This window comes from Entelurus aequoreus, linkage group LG02 (genome assembly GCF_033978785.1).
Source record: "Entelurus aequoreus isolate RoL-2023_Sb linkage group LG02, RoL_Eaeq_v1.1, whole genome shotgun sequence".
NCBI classification, from domain to species: domain Eukaryota; kingdom Metazoa; phylum Chordata; class Actinopteri; order Syngnathiformes; family Syngnathidae; genus Entelurus; species Entelurus aequoreus.
Genome location: NC_084732.1, coordinates 15,443,358 through 15,465,865, shown reverse-complemented (window position 1 = coordinate 15,465,865; position 22,508 = coordinate 15,443,358). Strand labels below are relative to the sequence as shown.

At 35.3% G+C, this 22,508-nt stretch overlaps 1 protein-coding gene across 1 annotated transcript; it reads left to right on the top strand.

Moving 5' to 3' along the window:
* The first annotated feature begins 1,238 nt into the window (after positions 1-1,238).
* On the top strand, positions 1,239-22,473 carry ap3s2 (adaptor related protein complex 3 subunit sigma 2). The gene is made up of 6 exons (XM_062023220.1): positions 1,239-1,448; positions 3,386-3,477; positions 6,232-6,343; positions 6,574-6,645; positions 12,178-12,285; positions 21,676-22,473. The coding sequence occupies exons 1-6, from the start codon at positions 1,380-1,382 to the stop codon at positions 21,799-21,801; spliced, it is 579 nt and encodes a 192-aa protein (XP_061879204.1). The 5' UTR covers positions 1,239-1,379; the 3' UTR covers positions 21,802-22,473.
* Positions 22,474-22,508: the final 35 nt, after the last annotated feature.

The following is a 22,508-nucleotide window of genomic DNA, read 5'->3' as shown; positions in this document are numbered from 1 at the left end:
TGTGTTTGTAGTGCACATAAAGATCCCATAAAGCCTCTCCGCCCATCATTAATTACACGGTAGCCTCCGTTTCTATGGAGGATTCATCACAAAGGGGGCAGAATTGCATAATCTGTATTGCAGATGACGCATGAAAATGAAATATGTCTTGTGCATAATATTTCAATACCCAAAGTACTGATGGGAGTTAGGACACAGAGCATGTGATGTACTGAGGACTACTCAATTGCTCTCTTGCAAAAGATCCCCTAATTCAATGTTTATTGTTCAGTACATTTTGTTGAGCAACAGAGAACCATAATCCTGATTAATATGTGATATGATATCATCATAACAACTGTAGATATCTTGTCAATACACCACTAGTGGCTGTGGTATTGGTGGGCAGATCGTTCCAAATAATAATATCACTGACACCAAAGTAGCATCAGTACTGGATCGATACAAGTGTGATGACATTGATATTTTTCAGTTTATTTTCACAAATGTTTTTGTTGTGTGTTCAAATCTATATACAGTAGTATATATTGCTTTATTGTTTACAAAGATACAATAATAGTTTACAGAGATCCAATAAAAGATCCAATAAAAGCCCTTTAAAAATAAAACAGTTGGAAAAACACCACAAACATGTACACATATAGAAAAAGCAAATAAGCAAAGGAATGCGACAGACTATAATCTAAAGAATGTAAAATGCATAAAAAAGGTCGGACGAAAAAAAAAATTAGAAAACAAGGCCGTTAAAAAAAAAGCGCCAGTTTGTTTGTATTTTACCTCTCAAATAAGGGTATGTAATAAAAGGGAATAAGATAATTATTAAAATGTTCACAAATAAGTTGTTTGCCTAAAGTAGTTTTTCCTGTATTTCATTCTGATTATCTTGATCAATATGTTAAAGGAAAATAATCACAAAACTATAAATGATATTGAAAAATATTCAGTAAAACATACCGTATAGTCATCGGTGATACTGACACTTGATAGAAAAGAGCTATATAAATTAAATCCATTATTATTATTAATAATAAGAATTATTTGTATTATATGGATACAAAACAATGTCGTATTGCCCACCACAAGTGAGAAAACTGAACTAATTTACTTTTGACAATTATTGTACGACTGTGTGATTGATTATTGATCATCTCCCAGTGAGAGTGCGCCACACAAAAAAAATATGGTTCCGGAACAGATCCTCGTTACGTCTTTGTTTCCAGACGGTTCTTGAATGCGTACAACAAAACCGGAAATGGTCGGTGTTAAAAACACTTCCTGTTTATCTCTCAAGCTAATGTCAGTCCAAGCCGCTGCATAGCCTTAATATTTGATATATAAATTGTTAAAAGTCTATCACCTTGTGTTCGAAAATAGTAAAGATGATTAAGGCTATATTGATTTTCAATAACCACGGAAAGCCGCGGCTCATCAGGTTCTATCAGTATTTTGTGAGTATTATCGCCTTAAATGTTAGCAAAGTACCCAGTTTTCTATGAAATGAGATATAAATTAGTTATTTGTTTTGATTTATTCATCACAATATTTTGACATGAGTGTCTTCTCACCTTAATACGAACAATACAGTAGAAACATTTTTAGCATTTAAGCATCTTCCTTCCTGTCCATGCAGGCAAACGCCAATGATATTTATGTACTAACATATACAATATTGACATGTATGAGTTTTAAACATGTATTATTGTCATAATGTAATCCAACCATATACATAATGAGTGTAATCTTTATTTATTGTACATTATACCTCCTGACAACCTGCGTCCACTGCAGTGGACTTTTGTGTTTTGCATAACTGGGTTGTTGGTGTGATATTTTTTATTAAGATTAAGATTAAAGTACCAATGATTGTCACACACACACTAGATGTGGTGAAATTTGTCCTCTGCATCTGTCCCATCTCCTTGGGGAGCAGTGGGCAGCAGCGGCGGCGCGCCCGGGAATCATTGTTTTTATTATTATTATTTTTATAATTTATTTATTTGTATTACGAAATATGTAACTCTATGACCAAAGAAATAGAGCAAAATCAAATGTCCACTGCAGTGAATGCTTGTGTTGATCATAACTGGATTGTAGTTATGCCATTATTGGTATTTTATTGTATTATTATTATTATTATTATTTTTTTTTTTTACAAAATATGTAACTCTATGACTAAAGAAATAGAGCAAAATCAAATTTCCTCTGCAGTGAATGCTTGTGTTCATCTTAACTGGAATGTAGTTATGATATTATTGGTATTTTATTTTATTATTATTAATATTTTTTTTACAAAATGTGTAAATCTCTGACAAAAGAAATAGAGCAAAATTAAATGTCCACTGCAGTGAATGCTTGTGTTGATCATAACTGGGTTGTAGTTATAATATTGTCTGTATTTTATTTTATTAATTTTTTACAAAATGTGTAACTCTGACAAAAGAAATAGCAAATGTCTACTCCATTGGACGTTTTGTTTTGCATAACAAGCTTGTTATTATTTTTATTACTACTAATATTATTTTATTTCTTTTACAAAATGTGTGACAAAATTGAGCAAAAGCAAATGTTTATGTTTTGCATAACAGGATTATCTTTTTTAAAAACCTTTTTTTTTTTTTTGCAAAATATGTAACTCTGACAAAACAAATGTCCATTGCAGTAAATGTTTATGTTTTGCATAACCGAATTGTTGTTATTAGTAGGATTATAATTATGTTTTTGTTTTGTCTTTGTTTTTCTTTACTCTGATTCAGGAAATAAATATATAATAAATAATAAATGTCCTTTTCGGTAGATGTTTATGTTTAGCACAACACAATTGTTGTTGTTATTGTCACTATTTTTTTTTTTCTATATTATTATTATTTTTATTTTTTTTTACAAAGTATGTAACTGAGAAGGAAATAGAGCAAAAACATGGACGTGGATGTTTTTTGTTTAGCTTAACAGAATTATTTTTGTTATTGTTATTATTTTATGAATGAATGAATGAATGAATGAATGAATGATCTTTATTGTCATTGTGCATGTACAGGTACAGGTCCAACGAAATTTAGGTTGCTTCCCTAAGGTGCTTTGCATTTTTTAAAAAAAAAGAAGAAACCACACAATATACAAAAACAACACAATATACACAATATGCAATATGGCCTAAGACCTCTCTAAGAGGCAATGTAAAAAAAACGAGACAGTAAAAAAAAAAAAAAAAAAAAAAAAATATATATATATATATATATATATATATATATTTTTTATTTTTTTTACAAAATATGTAAATCTGATAAAGGAAATAGAGCAAAAACAAATGTCCACTGCACTGGACGCTGGTTGTCAGTGTGTTGTGTTTTCAAGCACCTGTTAAACTATGTCCTTTGTTTTCTTGCAGGCAGAGGACATGCAACAGCAGATCATTCGGGAGACTTTCCATTTGGTGTCAAAGAGAGACGACAACGTTTGTAACTTCCTGGAGGGTGGAAGGTAAGTGGCGTTCACTGCTTTTGCACCATAGAACCAATAGATGGAGCCAGACGTTCAAAAATACATTTAGTTACAGGCATCACTCGCCTTTCTTGGAACTCTAGGTGTGTGTTTCCACAACATTGCATAGTTTAGGGTAGTTTATACAAATTAGATTGATGACGTATGAATGAGTGGTACGGTAATTATATTTCTACACCGATACCATGTAAATAAACAGACAATATTTGACTATATTTATTTTACTGATGTGTAAGTAAATACAATACAAAGCAATAATATACAAAAAGGATATTAATGAAACCAAAGTGTACCGGATTTTACATTAAAAAAAAACAGCCAGGCTTTTGTCAAGTGTCCAACAGTCAGAAAGTCGTCCCCTCAGTAAAAGATGAATTCATGAGGGTCAGGCGAGTCCTTATGGTCCATTTCAGCTGTAAATAACAATATATCAATAATAAATGTCAGTGTTTGTTCCACAGCGACAACACAAACGATCAGATTTAGCATTAGCTTGTTAGCATTAGCATTTCTTTCACGAATAACCACACAAATGGCGTGTCACTGACTACTTTGACAGCATTTGCAAAGTAAATAATGAATATATGATGTGATTTACCTTCGCTCCACTTGTCATTCATTTTGATGGATTTTTGAGCGCTATGTGTAATGTTCTATATTTTCAATGGAACATATACACTTTTGGTGTTGTTTACTTAAGTCATATTGCGGTCTGCACGTATCTCTTATGTGTGACTGCCATCACATTGCAGTCTACACGTATCTCTTATGTGTGACTGCCTTCTACTCGTCACACTTATCATTACACCATGTACCAAATAAAATAGCTTCGAGGTGGGTAAGCACAACCAAAATTATTCTGTACATTAGGCACACCGGGTTTTTAAGGCGCACTGTCGAGTTTTGAGAAAATGAAAGGATTTTAAGTGCGACTTATAGTCTGAAAATACGGTTCTTGACATTCCTCTGTGAATACTTTTAAAAGAGTCCGTCCACTTTTCGTAGCGTCGCGCATTGAAATGAAGTTTGTAAATAATAATAAACGACATTTAGGTGCATACTAGTGTAAATAAAAAAGGTGGCCTCATACACTGTAATAATGGTGGTTGAAACTTAGAATACAAAGTTTTGGGAACGCCCCCAACTGTGTTCAACTAATCAGCGGTCGAGATCACAGCCCGCGCCTTGTAAAGTTCCTAGAACTGTCCGAAAGTCCGACTTCGCTACGAGGAGCTAAATATGGTTCCTGAATAAATAAATCTACCTGCACTGCAAAAAGTCAGTGTTCAAAAACAAGAAAAAAAATATACAAAAACGAGGGGTATTTTATTTGAACTAAGGAAAATTATCTGCCAATAGAACAAGAAAATTTAGCTTGTCAAGACTTTCCAAAACAAGTAAAATGAGCTAACCTCAATGAACCCAAAAATACCTTGAAATAAGTATATTCTCACTAATAACAAGTGCACTTTTCTTGATAGAAAAAAAAAGAGACCTTTTTTCTCAATATGTTGAAAAATATACTTAAATTAAGTAAATGCTAGTGCCATTATCTTGACATAATGATATGCGCCCGGCATTACATTTCTTGAAACCAGCAAACTTACACTAAAAACTAATTTATTTTTCTTAATGGAAAGGCAACAAGGCAACCGCTTGTTACTCTCAGGGTCTCCTAGCCGCTCAGGCAAATCATCCATCCATCCATCCATTTTCTACCGCTTATTCCCTTCGGGGTCGCGGGGGGCGCTGGAGCCTATCTCAGCTACAATCGGGCGGAAGGCGGGGTACACCCTGGACAAGTCGCCACCTCATCGCAGGGCCAACACAGATAGACAGACAACATTCACACTCACATTCACACACTAGGGCCAATTTAATGTTGCCAATCAACCTATCCCCAATCATATTGTCTAAAAATGCATTTTCCCATCAAAAACATGACATCATCGCGCCAAGTGCGTGCTCTTTCAGTCAATTAGTGCGCGAGGAATATATATACAGTATATATACTGTACATATACAGTATATACTGTATATATATATATACAGTATATACAGCCCGGCCCCCAGCCAAATTTTTTTAATTGTAATTTTGAATAATTTACCTGAATGTGCATGAACTATTTCTGTTCAAAATAGTTTGAAATGTTAAATGTTTAAATATTAACTGTCCGTTTACTGTACTGTGCCGACTGTACTACTATATGAGTACGTATTTTCTCTTGTTTCATTGAAAATAAAACCGCAAAGTCCATTTGGCTGTCATCTGTTTTAATTATGAGACACAATTGTGTCAAAGTCATAATTTTTTTGTTTATGCTTGAAATAAGAAATTATTAATTTAAAAAAAGTAGTTTTATACTTGTGAGTGTTGATGACACGGCTTTGCAACAGTTGATATTCTAGTTTCAAGCATGTCTTACTCAATATAGGTCATCAAATCTCAGCAACAAGCTGTAATATCTTACTGAGATCATATAGGACCAAAACACTTAAAACAAGTAAAACATAAAATCTGCTTAGTGAGAAGAATTGTCTTATCAGACAGAAAATAAGCAAATATCACCCTTATTTGAGATATTTCATCTTACTTAGATTTCAGTTTTTGCAGTGTGGGTAGTTTTTGGTGGAAACAGGGTGAACTTTATTTGCCCGGGTAAATGGGGAAACCATACTAATGCTGTAGATTTGTCATTTAAACCTAAAACATCCTTTTTTTTAATCTTCCAGTCTCATCGGCGGGTCTGACTACAAGCTGATCTACCGACATTACGCCACCCTCTACTTTGTCTTCTGTGTGGACTCCTCCGAGAGCGAGCTGGGCATTCTGGACCTCATCCAGGTCAGCTGACACCTGTGTCCGAGTGTCCTGTGGAGATTATATTTTTGCACCGTTTGGTTTATTATTATTTTTTCTACTGCATGCACGATTTGGAATCAAAACACATCTCAACGCTCCTCCCCATTCAATAACACGCTTGTTTATACAATGATTCATTATTACCAACTATAATTCCTTTTCGAACATGTCATGGTTCTTTCCGTTACGTATCTACATTGTCGTCTGTGCAGGTGTTTGTGGAAACGCTGGACAAATGCTTTGAGAACGTCTGTGAGCTGGACCTCATATTCCACATGGACAAGGTAAGGCTTCTTTTGCTTGACTGCATCTCCTTTCCCTGTGTGCCAGACTAAATAGTGGATCACTTAAATCAGATTTGTACAAACTTCTATAAAAACTGAAATGTGCGGGGGCTACTTTCATACATTTTGTACATTTAATTGACTAAAACCATGACAATATACTGTATGTCTATCAATATATGTTAAACCATCTGAACACAACATCTATATCTTAGCTTGGTGTTATCGGTAACATAGCATTTTCTACATAATTGAGCCATAATTAAATACTTTTCAAGCATAAAAATGGCTAAATGAGGTACAAATACCAATTCTACAGGAGTATCGGCCACTAGACGACACCAAAGACAATCAGATTGCGCTGTTCAGTATCGTGGCCACTGATTGGCTCAGCCTTACAAACATTAGCATGCTAACTTTTTTAGCCATTTTTGCAGCCAAACGCCTCAGACTCAAATGACTTGGTACTTGACATATGCTAACATTAGCGTGCCAACTTTTTCAGCCAATTTTGCAGCCAAACACCTTGTAGTCATACGACTTAAGACTTGACGTATGTTAACTGTTAGCATGTTAATGTTAGCATTCTAGCTTGCTAAAGTTAGCATGCTAACTTTTTTAGCCAATTGTGCAGTTGAACACCTCAGTCATATAACTTGGTACTTGACACATGCAAACTTAATGTTAGCATGCTAACATTTGTGTGCTAACTTTTTTAGCAAATGTTACATTTTTCATATTTTTCATTTTTCATATGACTAGTATGCAAATGTTAGCACATTTGTGTGCTAACTTTTTTAGCAAATTTTAAATTTGTCATATTTTAAATTTTTCATATGACTAGTATGCAAATGTTCGCACATTAGCATGCTAACTTTTTAGCCAGTTTTGCAGCCAAACGCCTCAGACTCAAATTGCTTGGTACTTGACATATGCTAACATTAGCGTGCCAACTTTTTTTAGCCAATTTTGCAGCCAAACACCTTGTAGTCATATGACTTAATACTTGACGTATGTTAACTGTTGGCATGTTAACGTTAGCATTCTACCTTGCTAACTTTTTTTTAGCCAATTGTGCAGTGGAACAGCTCAGAGTCATATAACTTGGTACTTGACACATGCAAACTCAATGTTAGCATGCTAACATTTGCGTGCTATCTTTTTTAGCCAGTTTTGCAGCCAAACGCCTCAGACTCAAATGACTTGGTACTTGACATATGCTAACATTAGCGTGCCAACTTTTTCTAGCCAATTTTGAAGCCAAACACCTCGTAGTCATATGACTTAAAGCTTGACGTATGTTAACTGTTAGCATTCTAGCTTGCTAACGTTAGCATGCTAACTTTTTTAGCCAATTGTGCAGTTGAACACCTCAGAGTCATATAACTTGGTACTTGACACATGCAAACTCAATGTTAGCATGCTAACATTTGCGTGCTAACTTTTTTAGCCAGTTTTGCAGCCAAACGCCTCAGACTCAAATTACTTGGTACTTGACATATGCTAACATTAGCGTGCCAACGTTTTCTTGCCAATTTTGCAGCCAAACACCTCGTAGTCATATGACTTAAGGCTTGACGTATGTTAACTGTTAGCATGTTAACGTTAGCATTCTAGCTTGCTAACGTTAGCATGCTAACTTTTTTAGCCAATTGTGCAGTTGAACACCTCAGAGTCATATAACTTGGTACTTGACACATGCAAACTCAATGTTAGCATGCTAACATTTGCGTGCTAACTTTTTTAGCCAGTTTTGCAGCCAAACGCCTCAGACTCAAATTACTTGGTACTTGACATATGCTAACATTTGCGTGCCAACTTTTTCTAGCCAATTTTGCAGCCAAACACCTTGTAGTCATATGACTTAATGCTTGACGTATGTTAACTGTTAGCATGTTAACGTTAGCATTCTAGCTTGTTAACGTTAGCATTCTAGCTTGCTAATGTTAGCATGCTAACTTTTTTAGCCAATTGTGCAGTTGAACACCTCAGAGTCATATAACTTGGTACTTGACACATGCAAACTTAATGTTAGCAAGCTAACATTTGCGTGCTAACTTTTTTTGCAAATTTTAAATTTTTTATTTTTCATATGACTATTATGCAAATGTTAGCACTAACTTTTTTTAACAAATTTGAAATTTTTCATAATTTTTATATGACTTGTATGCAAATGTTTGCACATTTGCGTGCTAACTTTTTTAGAAAATTTTTAATTTTTCATATGACTTGATACTTGAGGCATTCTAACTGTTAGCATGCTAACGTTAGCATTTAGGTTTGGCTTGCGCATTTCAGCATTCAAACGCAATTTCTCACAAAATTGCAGTCTCGTTTTTTTGTGTGATATTTTAATCCAGGGATGTTTTTCTTTTGTCTTTAGAATGTGTTGCAGGCCCCCCCCCCCCCCGGCCACACTTTGGACACCCCTGACTTAAACTAAATGTAGTTTTTACGCTTGTTTCAGAGTGATTGATAGTGATGATAACTATAAAAAAAAGTAGAGCTGAATAGCTATTATCCGAAAGCAACATTAACCTTAAAACAATCTTCGCACAAACAATTTTTCATTGATTTTTAGTATTCATCTCTGGGAGTTTTCCTGGATAAATAAAAGTTAGAAGAAATGGTCTCAAGATTATAACGAGAATTGTAATGATTAACAGCACGTGGAATCTGAGGTGCTTTAAAAGCTTGTGGTGACCCACCAGCTCCTAATACATCAATTTTAATGACATGTTGAGCCACGGCACATTTGAATATTCAACAATGCGGAGCCCTCCTCTTTTCTCCCGAGGGTTTAGCCGCCACGAGTACGACCCGTTTTTCCGCAGCATCTTGATTTAATTCTCCCCGCAGGAAATGGATGTCATGTGTTGCGGTGAGGTTTCTCTGGAATGTTCCCGAGACCAGACCTGGAAATGTTCCTAAGTGGAAAAAACACAACAATAGCAAATTTAAATGCAGATAAAAAAACAAAACACAATAGATGAGGTAAATCGGTGGTGTCCAAAGTGCGGCCCGGGGGCCATTTGCGCCCCACAGCTAATTTTTTAACAATGCTGTTACAGTAAAAACATGAAATGTGGAATAAGAGATCATACAGGTAAAAAAATAGAATATTGTTGAATAACACAAAGCTGCCAAGCAGGCCATTTTTTCCCTTCAAAACTGTCATTGCTCCAAAAATAATAATGAATCAAAATCAATGTTATGAATTATTGAACTATTCAAAGCTCCAATTACTTTACATCAAATATTTCACTTTGAAATATTTTTGGGAGAAAGTATTGGATATTTTGTGTCTTTGCCATATATAAAAAAAGTTGCATATAACAAAAAGGGCATAACATAAACAAACAAAAAAATAAATACATAAATAATAACAACTTAAAATCGACGGATATGTTTCTAAAAAATAAAAGAAAGCAAAAAAATGTATGACTATTTTTAACACTTTTATGAGCCTATTTGGATCCTTCGAAATTAAAACTGTCATTGCTCTAAAAATAATAATGAATCAAAATCAATGTCGTTATGAATTATTGACCTATTCAAAGCTCCAATGACTACATCAAATATTCCACTTTGAAATATTTTTTGGAGAAAATATTGGAAATTTTGTCTTTGCCATATAAAAAAAAGTTTTATATAACAAAAAGGGCATAACATAAACAAAACAAAAAAAGAAAGAAAGAAATAATAAAAACTTAGAATTGACAGATTTGTCTAGAGATCTAAGCAATGGAAATAAAAAAACAAAAGCAAAACAATGCATGACTATTTTTAACACTTTTAGGAGCCTTTTTTTAATCAACATCAATGTTGTTATCAATTATTAACCTATTCAAGGCTCCAATTACTTTACATCAAATATTCCATTTTGATTTCTTTTGGGGGGGAAAGTATTAGATATGTTGTGTGCTTGCCATATAAAAAACAAAGTTTTATATGACAAAAAGGGCATAAAAAAACCAAACATTAAAAAAAGGAAAAAAATAAAAACAACTCAAAGTGGATGGATAGGTCTGAAGTTGGTCTAAGATCTAAGCGTTGAAAAGTTTAAAAAAAAAAAAGTATAACATATTTTTAACACTTTTAAGAGTGGGGCCCTTTTGCATCATTCCAACTTTTAGTGAGATTAAAAAACTGTCATTGCTCAAAAAATATTCATCGTACAAATTATTGTTTGTATGATTTGTTGACCTATTGAATATGCCATCAAATATTTAACTTTGAAATATTTTTTGGAGAAAATATTGCATTTTTTGTGTTTTTGCCATAAAAAAAAAGTTTTCTATAATAAAAAAGGCATTAAATAAATAAAAACATAAAACATTTATAAACTTATAATCGATGGATACATCTGAAGTTGATCGAGAGATTTAAGCGTGGAAAGTAGATTAAAAAAAATATGTGTGACTTATTTTTAACACTTGTGAGTGGGGCTCTTCTGGATCCATGAGGATTTTAGTGTCTTTTTCTTAAATTGTCATTGCTTAAAAATTTGTCAAAATTATAATTATTTTTTTTAATATTTTTTAATTTTTTTTATTAATCAGTCCAACAAAATAATACACAACAACAATACAATGCCAATTCCAAAACCAAACCCAGGCCAGCAACATTCAGTATAGCAATCAACAGAGCAATTGAGAAGACACACAAACATGACACAAAACAATCCAAAAGTAGTAAAAAAAAAAGAATAATATCACTAAGAGAATCAATATTAATAAGAATTCCAACATAGCAGTGGTTAGAAATCCCTCATTTACATTATCATCACATCCATTTATAAAAAATAAAAAAATAAAAAAATAACAAATAGAACAATAGTGCCACAGTGGCTTACACTTGCATCACATCTCATAAGCTTGACAACACATTGTGTCCAATATTTTCCACAGAGTTAAAAGAAGTCATATTTTATTTTAAATTATTGTTGTTATAAATTATTGATCTATTTAAGGCTTACTATTTGAAAATGTATGGGGAAAAATATTGCATATTTTATGTTTTTACCATTAAAACAGGGTTTTCTTGAACAAAAAGGGCTTAAAACAATTAAAAAGTAAACTTTATATCGACAGACAGACTTGAAGTTGATCTAGTGATTTCAGCATTGAATAAATAAATAAAAAATATTTTTTTTATATATGTCTTATTTTTAACATTTTTATGACTAAGACCCTTCCGGGTCCCAGAGACGAAACTTTAGGGAAGGTTAAAAGAAATCTATGTATTGTATTTGTTTTGAAAATGAAAAATATCAAAGTGGCGCCCGCAAGCTTTAATTGTACAGTGTGTGGCCCTCAGCTTTGGACACCACTGAGTTAAATTAAAGTTGATCAAATAGACTGTCTTCTTTATGTTGTCGCCACGATAGAGTGGAGGCATACCTGAAACTTGACGAAACACGTCGGAGTGCAAAAAGAGCAATTTTTTTTCTTTTGTTTTACTAATTGTGAAATATTAAGGGGCTCAGCAATGTTGACTAACTACTGGTTGTCAACGCTCCCGCTGCCACAGGTCCACTACATCCTGCAGGAGGTGGTGATGGGAGGTATGGTGCTGGAGACCAACATGAACGAGATCGTGGGTCAGGTGGAGCTGCAGAACCGCATGGAGAAGTCAGAGGTCAGACCCCCCGCCGCACACATGAAAGGAAAAGCATGCCGTGTTTGTTTTCGGGGGGCTGGAAACACTCCTTGTGTTCAACTCTGAAGGTCACGGCCTGAAAGCGTGAAAGCACAAAACACACTAGAGCTTAGCAGGTGCCATGAAGAGCACGCACACTTTGTACTGCTTTTAAGTAACTCTTACATTTTACATCCCTCTGCCATCACAAACATGTTTTTTACTTTTTGTTTCATTATGATTTAGTAAAATTATCATTTTAAAAATGTTATTTACCATGCTTTAAGGCATGGGTCCTTAACCGCGGATGTACTGCCAGGGGGTTGTCAAGTATTTAGAGATGTCCGATAATGGCTTTTTTGCCGATATTCCGATATTGTCCAACTTTTAATTACCGATTCCGATATCAACCGATATATACAGTCGTGGAATTAACACATTATTATGCCTAATTTTGTTGTGATGCCCCGCTGGATGCAATAAACAATGTAACTTTACCATGAATTGATTAACGTGGAACCCGACTTAAACAAGTTGAAAAACTTATTCGGGTGTTACCATTTAGTGGTCAGTTGTACGGAATATGTACTGTACTGTGCAATCTACTAATACAAGTTTCAATCAATCAATCAAAAACAAGGTTTTCTAAAATAAGAGAACAACTTCAACTCCAGTTATGGAAAAAAGTGCCAACATGGCACTGCCTTATTTATTATTGAAGTCACAAAGTGCATCATTTTTTTTTAACATGCCTCAAAACAGCAGCTTGGAATTTGGGACATGCTCTCCCTGAGATAATCCTGATACCCACTACAACTATGGGAAATACTATACTTTGACTTTCACAAAGTGCATTATTATTATTATTTTTTTAAACATGCCTCAAAACAACAGCTACAAAAACAATGAAGGCACACAGCTTCAGTCCAGAGTGTACTAGAGCAGTGGTCCCCAACCACCGGGCCACGGCCCGGTACCGGTCCGTGGATCGATTGGTACCGGGCCGCACAAGAAATAAAAAATAAATAAAACACTTTTTTTTTTAAAATTTTTATTTTATTTTTTAAATTAAATCAACATAAAAAACACAAGATACACTTACAATTAGTGCACAAACCCAAAAAACCTCCCTCCCCCATTTACACTCATTCACACAAAAGGGTTGTTTCTTTCTGTTATTAATATTCTGGTTCCTACATTATATATCAATATAGATCAATACAGTCTGTAGGGATATAGTCCGTAAGCACACATGATTGTATTTTTTTATGACAAAAAAAAAAAATACAAATAAAAAAAAAATTCCAACCCTTGTTGCCAGCTACCAATTAGCGCTGTAGTTACCAGCTAGCGATTTGCACTCTAGTTGCAGGCTAGCGATTTATGGACTAGTTGTCAATCGCCATTTGCATAATAATTGCCAGCTAGTAATTAGCACTCTAATTGCTAGCTCGCGATTAGCGCTGTAGTTGCCAGCTAGCAATTCACACTCTAGTTGCCAGCTAGCAATTAGTGCTCTAGTTGCCAGGTAGCGATTAGTGAGCTACTTGCCAGCTAGCCATTTGCGTACTAGTTGCCAGCTAGTATTAGGCACTCTAATTGCCAGCGAGAGATTAAAGCGCTAGTTGCCAGCTAGCAGTTAGCGCTCCAGTTGTCAGCTAGTGATTTGTGGACTAAATGCCAGCTAGCGATTTGCGTACGAGTTGCCAGCTAGTAACTATAACTCTAATTGCCAGCTAGCGATTAGCGCTCTATTTGCCAGCTAGAGATTGGCGCTTTAGTTGTCAGCTATCGATTAGCGCGCCAGTTGCCAGCTATTGATTAGCGCTTTAGTTTCCAGCTAGCGATTTGCCGACTTGTTGCCACCTAGTAATTTGCGGACTAGTTGCCAGCTAGCGATTTCCGTACTAGTTTCCAGCTAATAATTAGCACTCTAGTTGCCAGCTTGCGATTAGTGATCTAGTTGCCAGCTATTGATTAGCGCTTTAGTTGCCAGCTAGCGACTTGCCGACTTGTTGCCACCTAGTAATTTGCGGACTAGTTGCCAGCTAGCGATTTCCGTACTATTTTCCAGCTAATAATTAGCACTCTAGTTGCCAGGTGGCGATTAGTGCTCTAGTTGCCAGCTTGCGATTAGTGCTGTAGTTGCCAGCTTGCGATAAGTGTTCTAGTTGCCAGCTATTGATTAGCGCTTTAGTTGCCAGCTAGCGATTTGCCGACTTGTTGCCACCTAGTAATTTGCGGACTAGTTGCCAGCTAGCGATTTCCGTACTAGTTTCCAGCTAATAATTAGCACTCTAGTTGCCAGCTTGCGATTAGTGCTCTAGTTGCCAGCTAGCAATTAGCGCTGTAGTTACCAGCTAGCGATTCGCACTCTAGTTGCAGGCTAGCGATTTATGGACCAGTTGTCAATCACCATTTGCATACTAATTGCCAGCTCACGATTAGCGCTGTAGTTGCCAGCTAGCAATTCACACTCTAGTTGCCAGCTAGCGATTAGTGAGCTACTTGCCAGCTAAATAATTGCATGTCAGTTGCAAGCTAGCGGTTAGCACACTATTTGCCAGCTCGCAATTAGTGGCACTACTGCTATAATTTGAATATCTTAGTATTGCGCAATAACAAGGTACCTTTACAACCAGTTCAATATAAAACTATTTTTTTACAAGATATACAAGTAGGTGTTTCTGCTTCATTGCTCATCAGTTTGGGGCTCCTTGGCCTGGATAATGTCAAAGACCCCTGTTTTAAGGTTTTGGGGAAGCTGTAAGATTTATGTTTAGATAAGTAAACAGATAATTTGATAGAAATAGTTCATTTAAGAAGAAAAGTAACCTGTAAAACATGGAGGTAGAGCTTAATGTTACAAAACAACTACAATTGAGTTATGGTGAGGTCTGGAGTACTTAAGGTTTATGGGAATTTTCCCACAATTTTGGTCAGTTTCTGAATTTATGGCCTTATGAGCATTTGTCTTTGGAGCCTCCACAGTAGCCACTTTCACTTCCTGGAAAAAAAAAGTGTGTTTTGGGTGTCTTTCAACTCAAACAAAAGCCGCTTAATCTATTTTTCTCAAATAAAAAAGCAGCATACCATAGAGATAAATATAATTAGTAAGGAATGCATTGCAAAAATGTGGTATAGTACACTTTTAGGTCCAAAACAATTGGAAATCATTTGAATAGAAATGCTTTAATATTTTAAAGAATAGTTTATCTGTCATACAAGTGCAAAAGGAAGATTATATCTGCACAGTTGCATAAAAGTAGAAAAAACTAACTACACAACACTCCTAGTGAGATGTGTGAGGTTTCAAGTTTAATTGAATGTGACTTTGGATGCGTATTTTTCCCACAGTTTAGGCCAGTTTCTGAATTGATGGCTTCTGGAGCATTTGACTCTGGGGCTTCAACAGTAGCTGCTTTTATTTCCTGGAACAAAAATGTGTGTTTTGGATGTATTGTAACTGAAACAATAGCTGCGGAGTCTATTATTTCACGCAAAAAAGCAGGTAAGGCAAGTTTCTTTTTTAATTTTTCAGATATTTATAAATGGTTGATTTATATAGGCTAGACCAGTGTTTTTCAACCACTGTGCCGCGGCACACTAGTGTACCGTGAGATTTTGTTTGGTGTGCCGTGGGAAATTATGCAATTTCACCTAACTGGTCGGAAAAATATTTTTTGCAAATTAATAATTATAATCCACAAATAATGTGGCGTTGTAGAGTGTCTGTGCTGTCTAGAGATCAGCAGAGTAACCGTGTAATACTCTTCCATAGCAGTAGGTAGTAGCAGGTAAGCTAATTGCTTTGTAAGCCTACTTTTAGAAAAGAGAATTATCAGTGTTTCCCACACATTCGTTTATTTGTGGCGGCCCGCCACGAAAGAATTAAGGCCGCCACAAAAAAATTTTTGTATTATTTTTTAAATTTAAAAAAAAAAATTTTTTTTTTTTTTTTGTCCTGTCCAGCTTCTCAGGCAAATCATATAGTTGATGTAGATGCCCATATCGGCTGTTCAGATTTACTTTACAAAAGAGAAGTGTAGGATCAAGATTTTTGGAGCTCTTTGTTCAGTGGATCAGATGTTTGATGAAGCTTTGTGTCTATCTACAACCACTACTGTTTTCTCTTTATTTGTTACTGACTGTGGCAGGACACCTCTGCCTCTGTTTCACTTTATGTTGCTGGTAAATAATATGGTTGTAGTAGTAGGCTAAAGTTAAATTATTTAGTATGCACTAATTAAAGGAGCAGAGCTTTAAGAGACATTTTAGCTTTTATATTTTTATAAGATATATTTTTTGTAAGAACCACAATTAATAAATATTATTTCAGTGAATAACTTATTGTTCAAATCTGTATATAAATATGTACATAAAGTGCTGTAATTATATTGTAAAATGGATGGATGGATGGACGTTTAAAACAAAACTGTTATTATTAATTAGTAAGTATAAATTTTTTGAGCCTTTTTAGAGAAAATCATATCATTGTAGTAATTATGCAAATTACTCTATGATGTCATGGTGACCACGCCCATAGCCACACCCATAGCCACGCCCCCACCGCCACAGGTATCTTGGCAGTTTATGGGAAACACTGTTAATGATGCATGGACGGTTATGGTTTGAAGTCATATCGAACAATTGCGTCAGGTATTTGATGAGAACGACTTTATATTGTCAATATAGGCTATTGAGTTTCGTTTGTAACATTTTCTGCTGGTGATGTGCCCCTGGATTTTTTCAATGAAAAAAATTGTACCTTGGCTCAAAAAAGGTTGAAAAACACTGGGCTAGCCTACATAAATCAACCATTTATAAATACACATCAGTAGGCTAAATGAACCTCTTCAACATAAATGTTTCAATTATTTTGCAATCAAATTGCTTTGAAGACACATATAGGAAAAGGTGAATACAATCTTAAATAAATAAAAAATCATCATAGAAATAATAATGGATTAAAATTGAAGCGTTTGATTGATTGATTGAGAAGTGTATTGACATCTTAAAGAATGTAATCCATGTAATGCTTTAAAAAGGCAAATGGATGGCACAAAAAGCCAAAAGGCTTGTTTCCATTGTGGTACATTAAATATTCATCACATTTGATGCATTCAATAATACTGTAAAAGATATATAACCTGTAACATGTATATAAAAAATTACGTTAAGAAAATTGATAAATGATGTACATATACACAGTATACATGTCGGGTGATTTGAAAAACAATATATACAAAAAATGGGGGGGTGGGGTATATACACTATGTACATGACACTATGTACATGACACTATGTACATGACGATGCACATGTTGACTGCAAGAGTGTGCAAAACAGAATGAGAAAATATATATACACTAGTGATGTCCGATAATGGCTTTTTGCCGATATCCGATATTCCGATATTGTCCAACTCTTTAATTACCGATACCGATATCAACCGATACTGATATATACAGTCGTGGAATTAACACATTATTATGCCTAATTTGGACAACCAGGTATGGTGAAGATAAGGTCCTTTAAAAATAAATAAATAATAAGATAAATAAATAAATAAAAAATTCTTGAATAAAAAAGAAAGTAAAACAATATAAAAACAGTTACATAGAAACTAGTAATTAATGAAAATGAGTAAAATTAACTGTTAAAGGTTAGTACTATTAGTGGACCAGCAGCATGCACAATCGTGTGCTTACGGACTGTATCCCTTGCAGACTGTATTGATATATATTGATATATAATGTAGGAACCAGAATATTAATAACAGAAAGAAACAACCCTTTTGTGTGAATGAGTGTGAATGAGTGTAAATGGGTGAGGAAGGTTTTTTGGGTTGGTGCATTAATTGTAAATGTATATTGTGTTTTTTATGTTGATTTAATAATTGTTTTTTTTTTAAATCGTATTTAAAAAAAAAAAAATTATTTATTTCTTGTGCGGCCCGGTACCAATCGATCCACGATCTTGTGTTTTTTATGTTGATTTAATAAAAAACAAAAACGATACCGATAATAAAAAAAACTATACCGATGATTTCCGATATTACATTTTAAAGCATTTATCGGCCGATAATATCATATTATCGGACCTTTCTAATATACACTATAACCAGAGTGCCAATAAAAAAAGCAGGGGTATCCGTACAAATAGTTAGTAGAGAGTGTAAAAGTTAGAAGTAGACTTCAAAGTAGAACACTTGACTGAACTGCCAATTTTTGCCTAAACCGTTTCCCCACAGAAAACAAAAGAAATTAGAAATCCAGCGTAGCTCAGACCTACTTCCTGTTCCGGTCTACGACGTTAAGCCTTCTGGGTAATGCAGTATATAAACATGTAGCAACGGATCAACGTCATCACTTCCTGGTTTAAAAGTACCAATATATTTATTTAACTTACTTTATCTCGGTAAGGCAATTAATAACAGATTCTAATTTGCAATGCTGACAAACCCGGCGTTTACATGTTAAAGATGTTGAAGTGTGATGACAATTTTTCATTATCTTACATTTACCAACAAAAGTTAGCGCTATAGATCGCTGACACCAGTTCACAAATGTGTGGATAAACGTGTTGGAACATAAATGAAAGTTTAAGATGGACACACTTTTTAAGCGTAAAACATACACGGAGAATGTCTGCAAGTTGTGGATGACACAGCAGACGGCGGACGATAAAGCTTTTGGTGGTGTTTTTTTCTATAGTTATAATTATAACTATTATTAGTTACAATTAATGAAAACGGTACAATTAATTGACCATGAGCTCTGAATATGTGCTTTTACTGCCTTCCAGTGTTTACATTTATGTATGTGCAGTATAATACAAGTAAAACATCAATACATTATTTGTTTTTCAATTTTTGTTGAAATCTGTTGCTTTTTGAGGTTAGGTTACAACAAACATTTTGAACATTGATGACGAATTGATAAAACTGCGAGTTGATTCAATGTTTATTAAAAAGAAATACGCCTCAAAATAGTGCAACTTTTGTAGCAACTTTCTGAAAAAGCTGCTGCAATTTCAGGCTTTTTAGGACAAAAAAGCCAGTGAAATCTTGAAGGGGACTGACCAGCACAAAATAGCAAAGCAGAGGTGCCCAAAGTGCGGTTCCGTGGGCCATTCGCAGCTCACAGCTAAAAATACTGTCAAAAAACATTAAAAAGTGGCGTAAAAGAGGAAAAGGTGAAATGCAAAAGTTTCAATGTTTACTCTAAGCTATTTTTTTCTTTAAAACAATCATTTCTCAAAAAATAATAATGAATCAAAATCAAAATCAAAATCAATGTTACAAATTATTGACCTATTCAAGGCTCCAATGAATTCACATTAAATATTCCACTTTGAAATATTTTGGGGGAAAATATTGCATATTTTGTGTGTTTGTCATATAACAAAGGCTTGTTTAACAAAAAAAAGCATAAAACAAATTTAATAAAAAAAACATAAAAAAATAAATAAAACTTATTATCGACGGATAGATCTGAAGTTGATCTAGAACAGGGGTGTCAAACTCATTTTAGCTCAGGGGCCGCATGGAGGAAGATCTGTGCACACGCGGGCCGGACTATTAAAATCATGGCATTAAAACTGAAAAATAAAGACAACTTCAGGTTGTTTTCTTTGTTTTACTTTGGCCAAAAATAAAAGAAACACATTCTGAAAATATTACAATAAAAATATAGAAAAAAATACAGGCGGCGGTATAATATAGATCCATGAAGGAAAGAAGAAAGTGAATGAATGTTTATAACTGAATACATTTACATATGCATAAAAATGTCTTTTCTTTTCTATAATTTTTTTTAATGAATTAAGTAATGTTTATGACAACCTTTTTCCAAAACACAATATAGAATGTGAGATATAACAGGATAATGCATACATTTATCATTTGTTTTCAAAACGCTTACAAAAAAGTGGGACCCCAAAAATTTACCGTCGGACCCAATTTTTATGACTTGATGGGGTCCCTGGGACCCCATATTGAAAATTCCTAGTGCCAACAGTGATGGAGTATTGGTGCGTGCAAAACAGCAGCAGGCGGCTGTGGCCTGCAGGCCGGTTCTAATACTAATCAAATATCATCCCAGGGGCCATAGATCATTCATTCCATCACTTTTATGATGGATCCCCAAGAATTTTAGTGGGATTTACTTTTTTTTTTTTTAAATTGTGAAAGGCGTTATGAATAATTGACTTTTTTAAGGCTCCTATTACTTCACCTCAAATATTCCACTTTTAACCATTTTTTGGGGGGGAAAATATTGCATATTTTGTGTTTTTGCTGTAAAAAACAGGGTTTTCTTTACTCAAAAAGGACACCAAAAATATTTATATATTTTTTAACTTTATATCAACAGATCGACCCTGAAATTGATCTAGAGATTTAAGTGTTGAATTATAAAAAAAAAAGAAAATAATACACAACTTATTTTTGAAACTTTTATGACTGACACCCTTTTGGGTCCCCGGGACCAAACTTGAGGGAAGCCTTGAAGGTTAAAATTATGTATATTGTATTGGTTTTGAAAATGAAAAATATCAAAATTTGCTTGAATTTTTCAGTGTTAAACGTTTGGACACCCCTGCTGTAAGGCAATAACAATAAAACAGTATAGGGCCTATACTGTTTTATTATCCCAATTACCATGTACATTATTACAGTTATATATACTGTACTATTGGACATGGTAATTGGGATTTGTTATATATTGTATAATATATATTATATACTCTATATAGAATATGTAAATATTACATATATGTTATATTTGATATTGCTACTATGTTACATTTTTAGTCTACTTTATACCTTTTGTTTTTGCCCTCTTTTTGTGCCCTTGTGTGCATTATCTTTTCCATCCTTATCCTTTCCATCCTTTGTAACTGAGCTACTGTGTGGAACAATTTCCCTTGTGGAACATTCAGTGGCCTAGTGGTTAGAGTGTCCACCCTGAGATCGGTAGGTTGTGATTTCAAACCGAGTCATACCAAAGACTATAAAAATGGGACCCATTACCTCCCTGCTTGGCACTCAGAATCAAGGGTTGGAATTGGGGGTTAAATCACCAAAAATGATTCCCGGGCGCGGCCACCGCTGCTGCTCACTGCTCCCCTCACCTCCCAGGGGGTGATCAAGGGTGATGGGTCAAATGCAGAGAATCATTTTGCCACACCTAGTGTGTGTGTCACAATCATTGGTACTTTAACTTTAACTTTAAAGTTTGTCTAAGTCTAAGTACTAGCCTATAGTATACTTTCACTTTGTGGAAACGTGTGTATGTTTTGGGTGCATCGCAACTAAAGCAAACACCGCCAAATCCTCTTTTTCTTGACTAGAAGCCAACATATTAATTGTCTTATGTCACCGTGCAGGGAGGCCTGTCAGCGGCGCCTGCTCGCGCCGTCTCGGCCGTGAAGAACATGAACCTGCCCGAGATTCCGCGCAACATCAACATCGGAGACATCAACATCAAAGTGCCGAGCCTCTCCCCGTTTTGAGCGCCGTCCCCCCCCCACCGAGCCGCCCGGCGTGCGTTCGGGGATGGGTGAGGTCCTGCCCGCCAACCCAACGCATCTTCCTTCCTCCCTCCTTGCCGCCGCCACGGACTTGAACTCTCCAGATCACGTGTGCGGCGAAAAAGCTGAGAGTCGTTGGAGTAGTGATTTTTCTTTTGTTTGGGTCCTAGTTGCACAGTAATGTGAATATGTACTCGTAAATCATCAACGTTAATATTTATGTATGTCTTATGAGTTGGCTGGCTTCCACTCCGTCTCTGAGAGAAGTGGCGCCTGCATATTTTCCTCCCCAACTGGACGCTCATCATCATCACTATTATCGCCACCGGAGATTTCGAAACATTCCTATCCGGCGGGAGCGTTGGGACTTATCGCGGTAACACGATCCCTTTTGGCTCCTCCACGGTCTGTGATTGCTCTTCTTCTTCTCCTCACAATCCATCGCTTCTTCTCGCTGTTAATCTCCCTGACATGTGCGCGGCTGCACCGTCACGTGATCGTCCCCTCGGCCGGGGAGGGCGGCATGATTCTGCACCTATCGGAGGGCAGAGTCCCCCACGACGGCTTTGTACAAAATGTGCCCTATTATTGTATTTAGCAGTAACGTGAGACGAGAAAATAAAAGCTGCCACAAAAGCACCTGCACTTTTTCTTGCCCAGGTCACCGGGCTTTGTCCGTCAGCATCATG

Excerpts from the sequence above, each read along its gene's own strand:
- ap3s2 (XM_062023220.1), top strand. The coding sequence starts at position 1,380 with ATGATTAAGGCTATATTGATTTTCAATAACCACGGAAAGCCGCGGCTC. Across the intron at positions 3,478-6,231 it reads AACTTCCTGGAGGGTGGAAG|TCTCATCGGCGGGTCTGACT; the intron begins GTAAGTGGCGTT and ends TTAATCTTCCAG. Across the intron at positions 6,646-12,177 it reads TCATATTCCACATGGACAAG|GTCCACTACATCCTGCAGGA; the intron begins GTAAGGCTTCTT and ends CCGCTGCCACAG.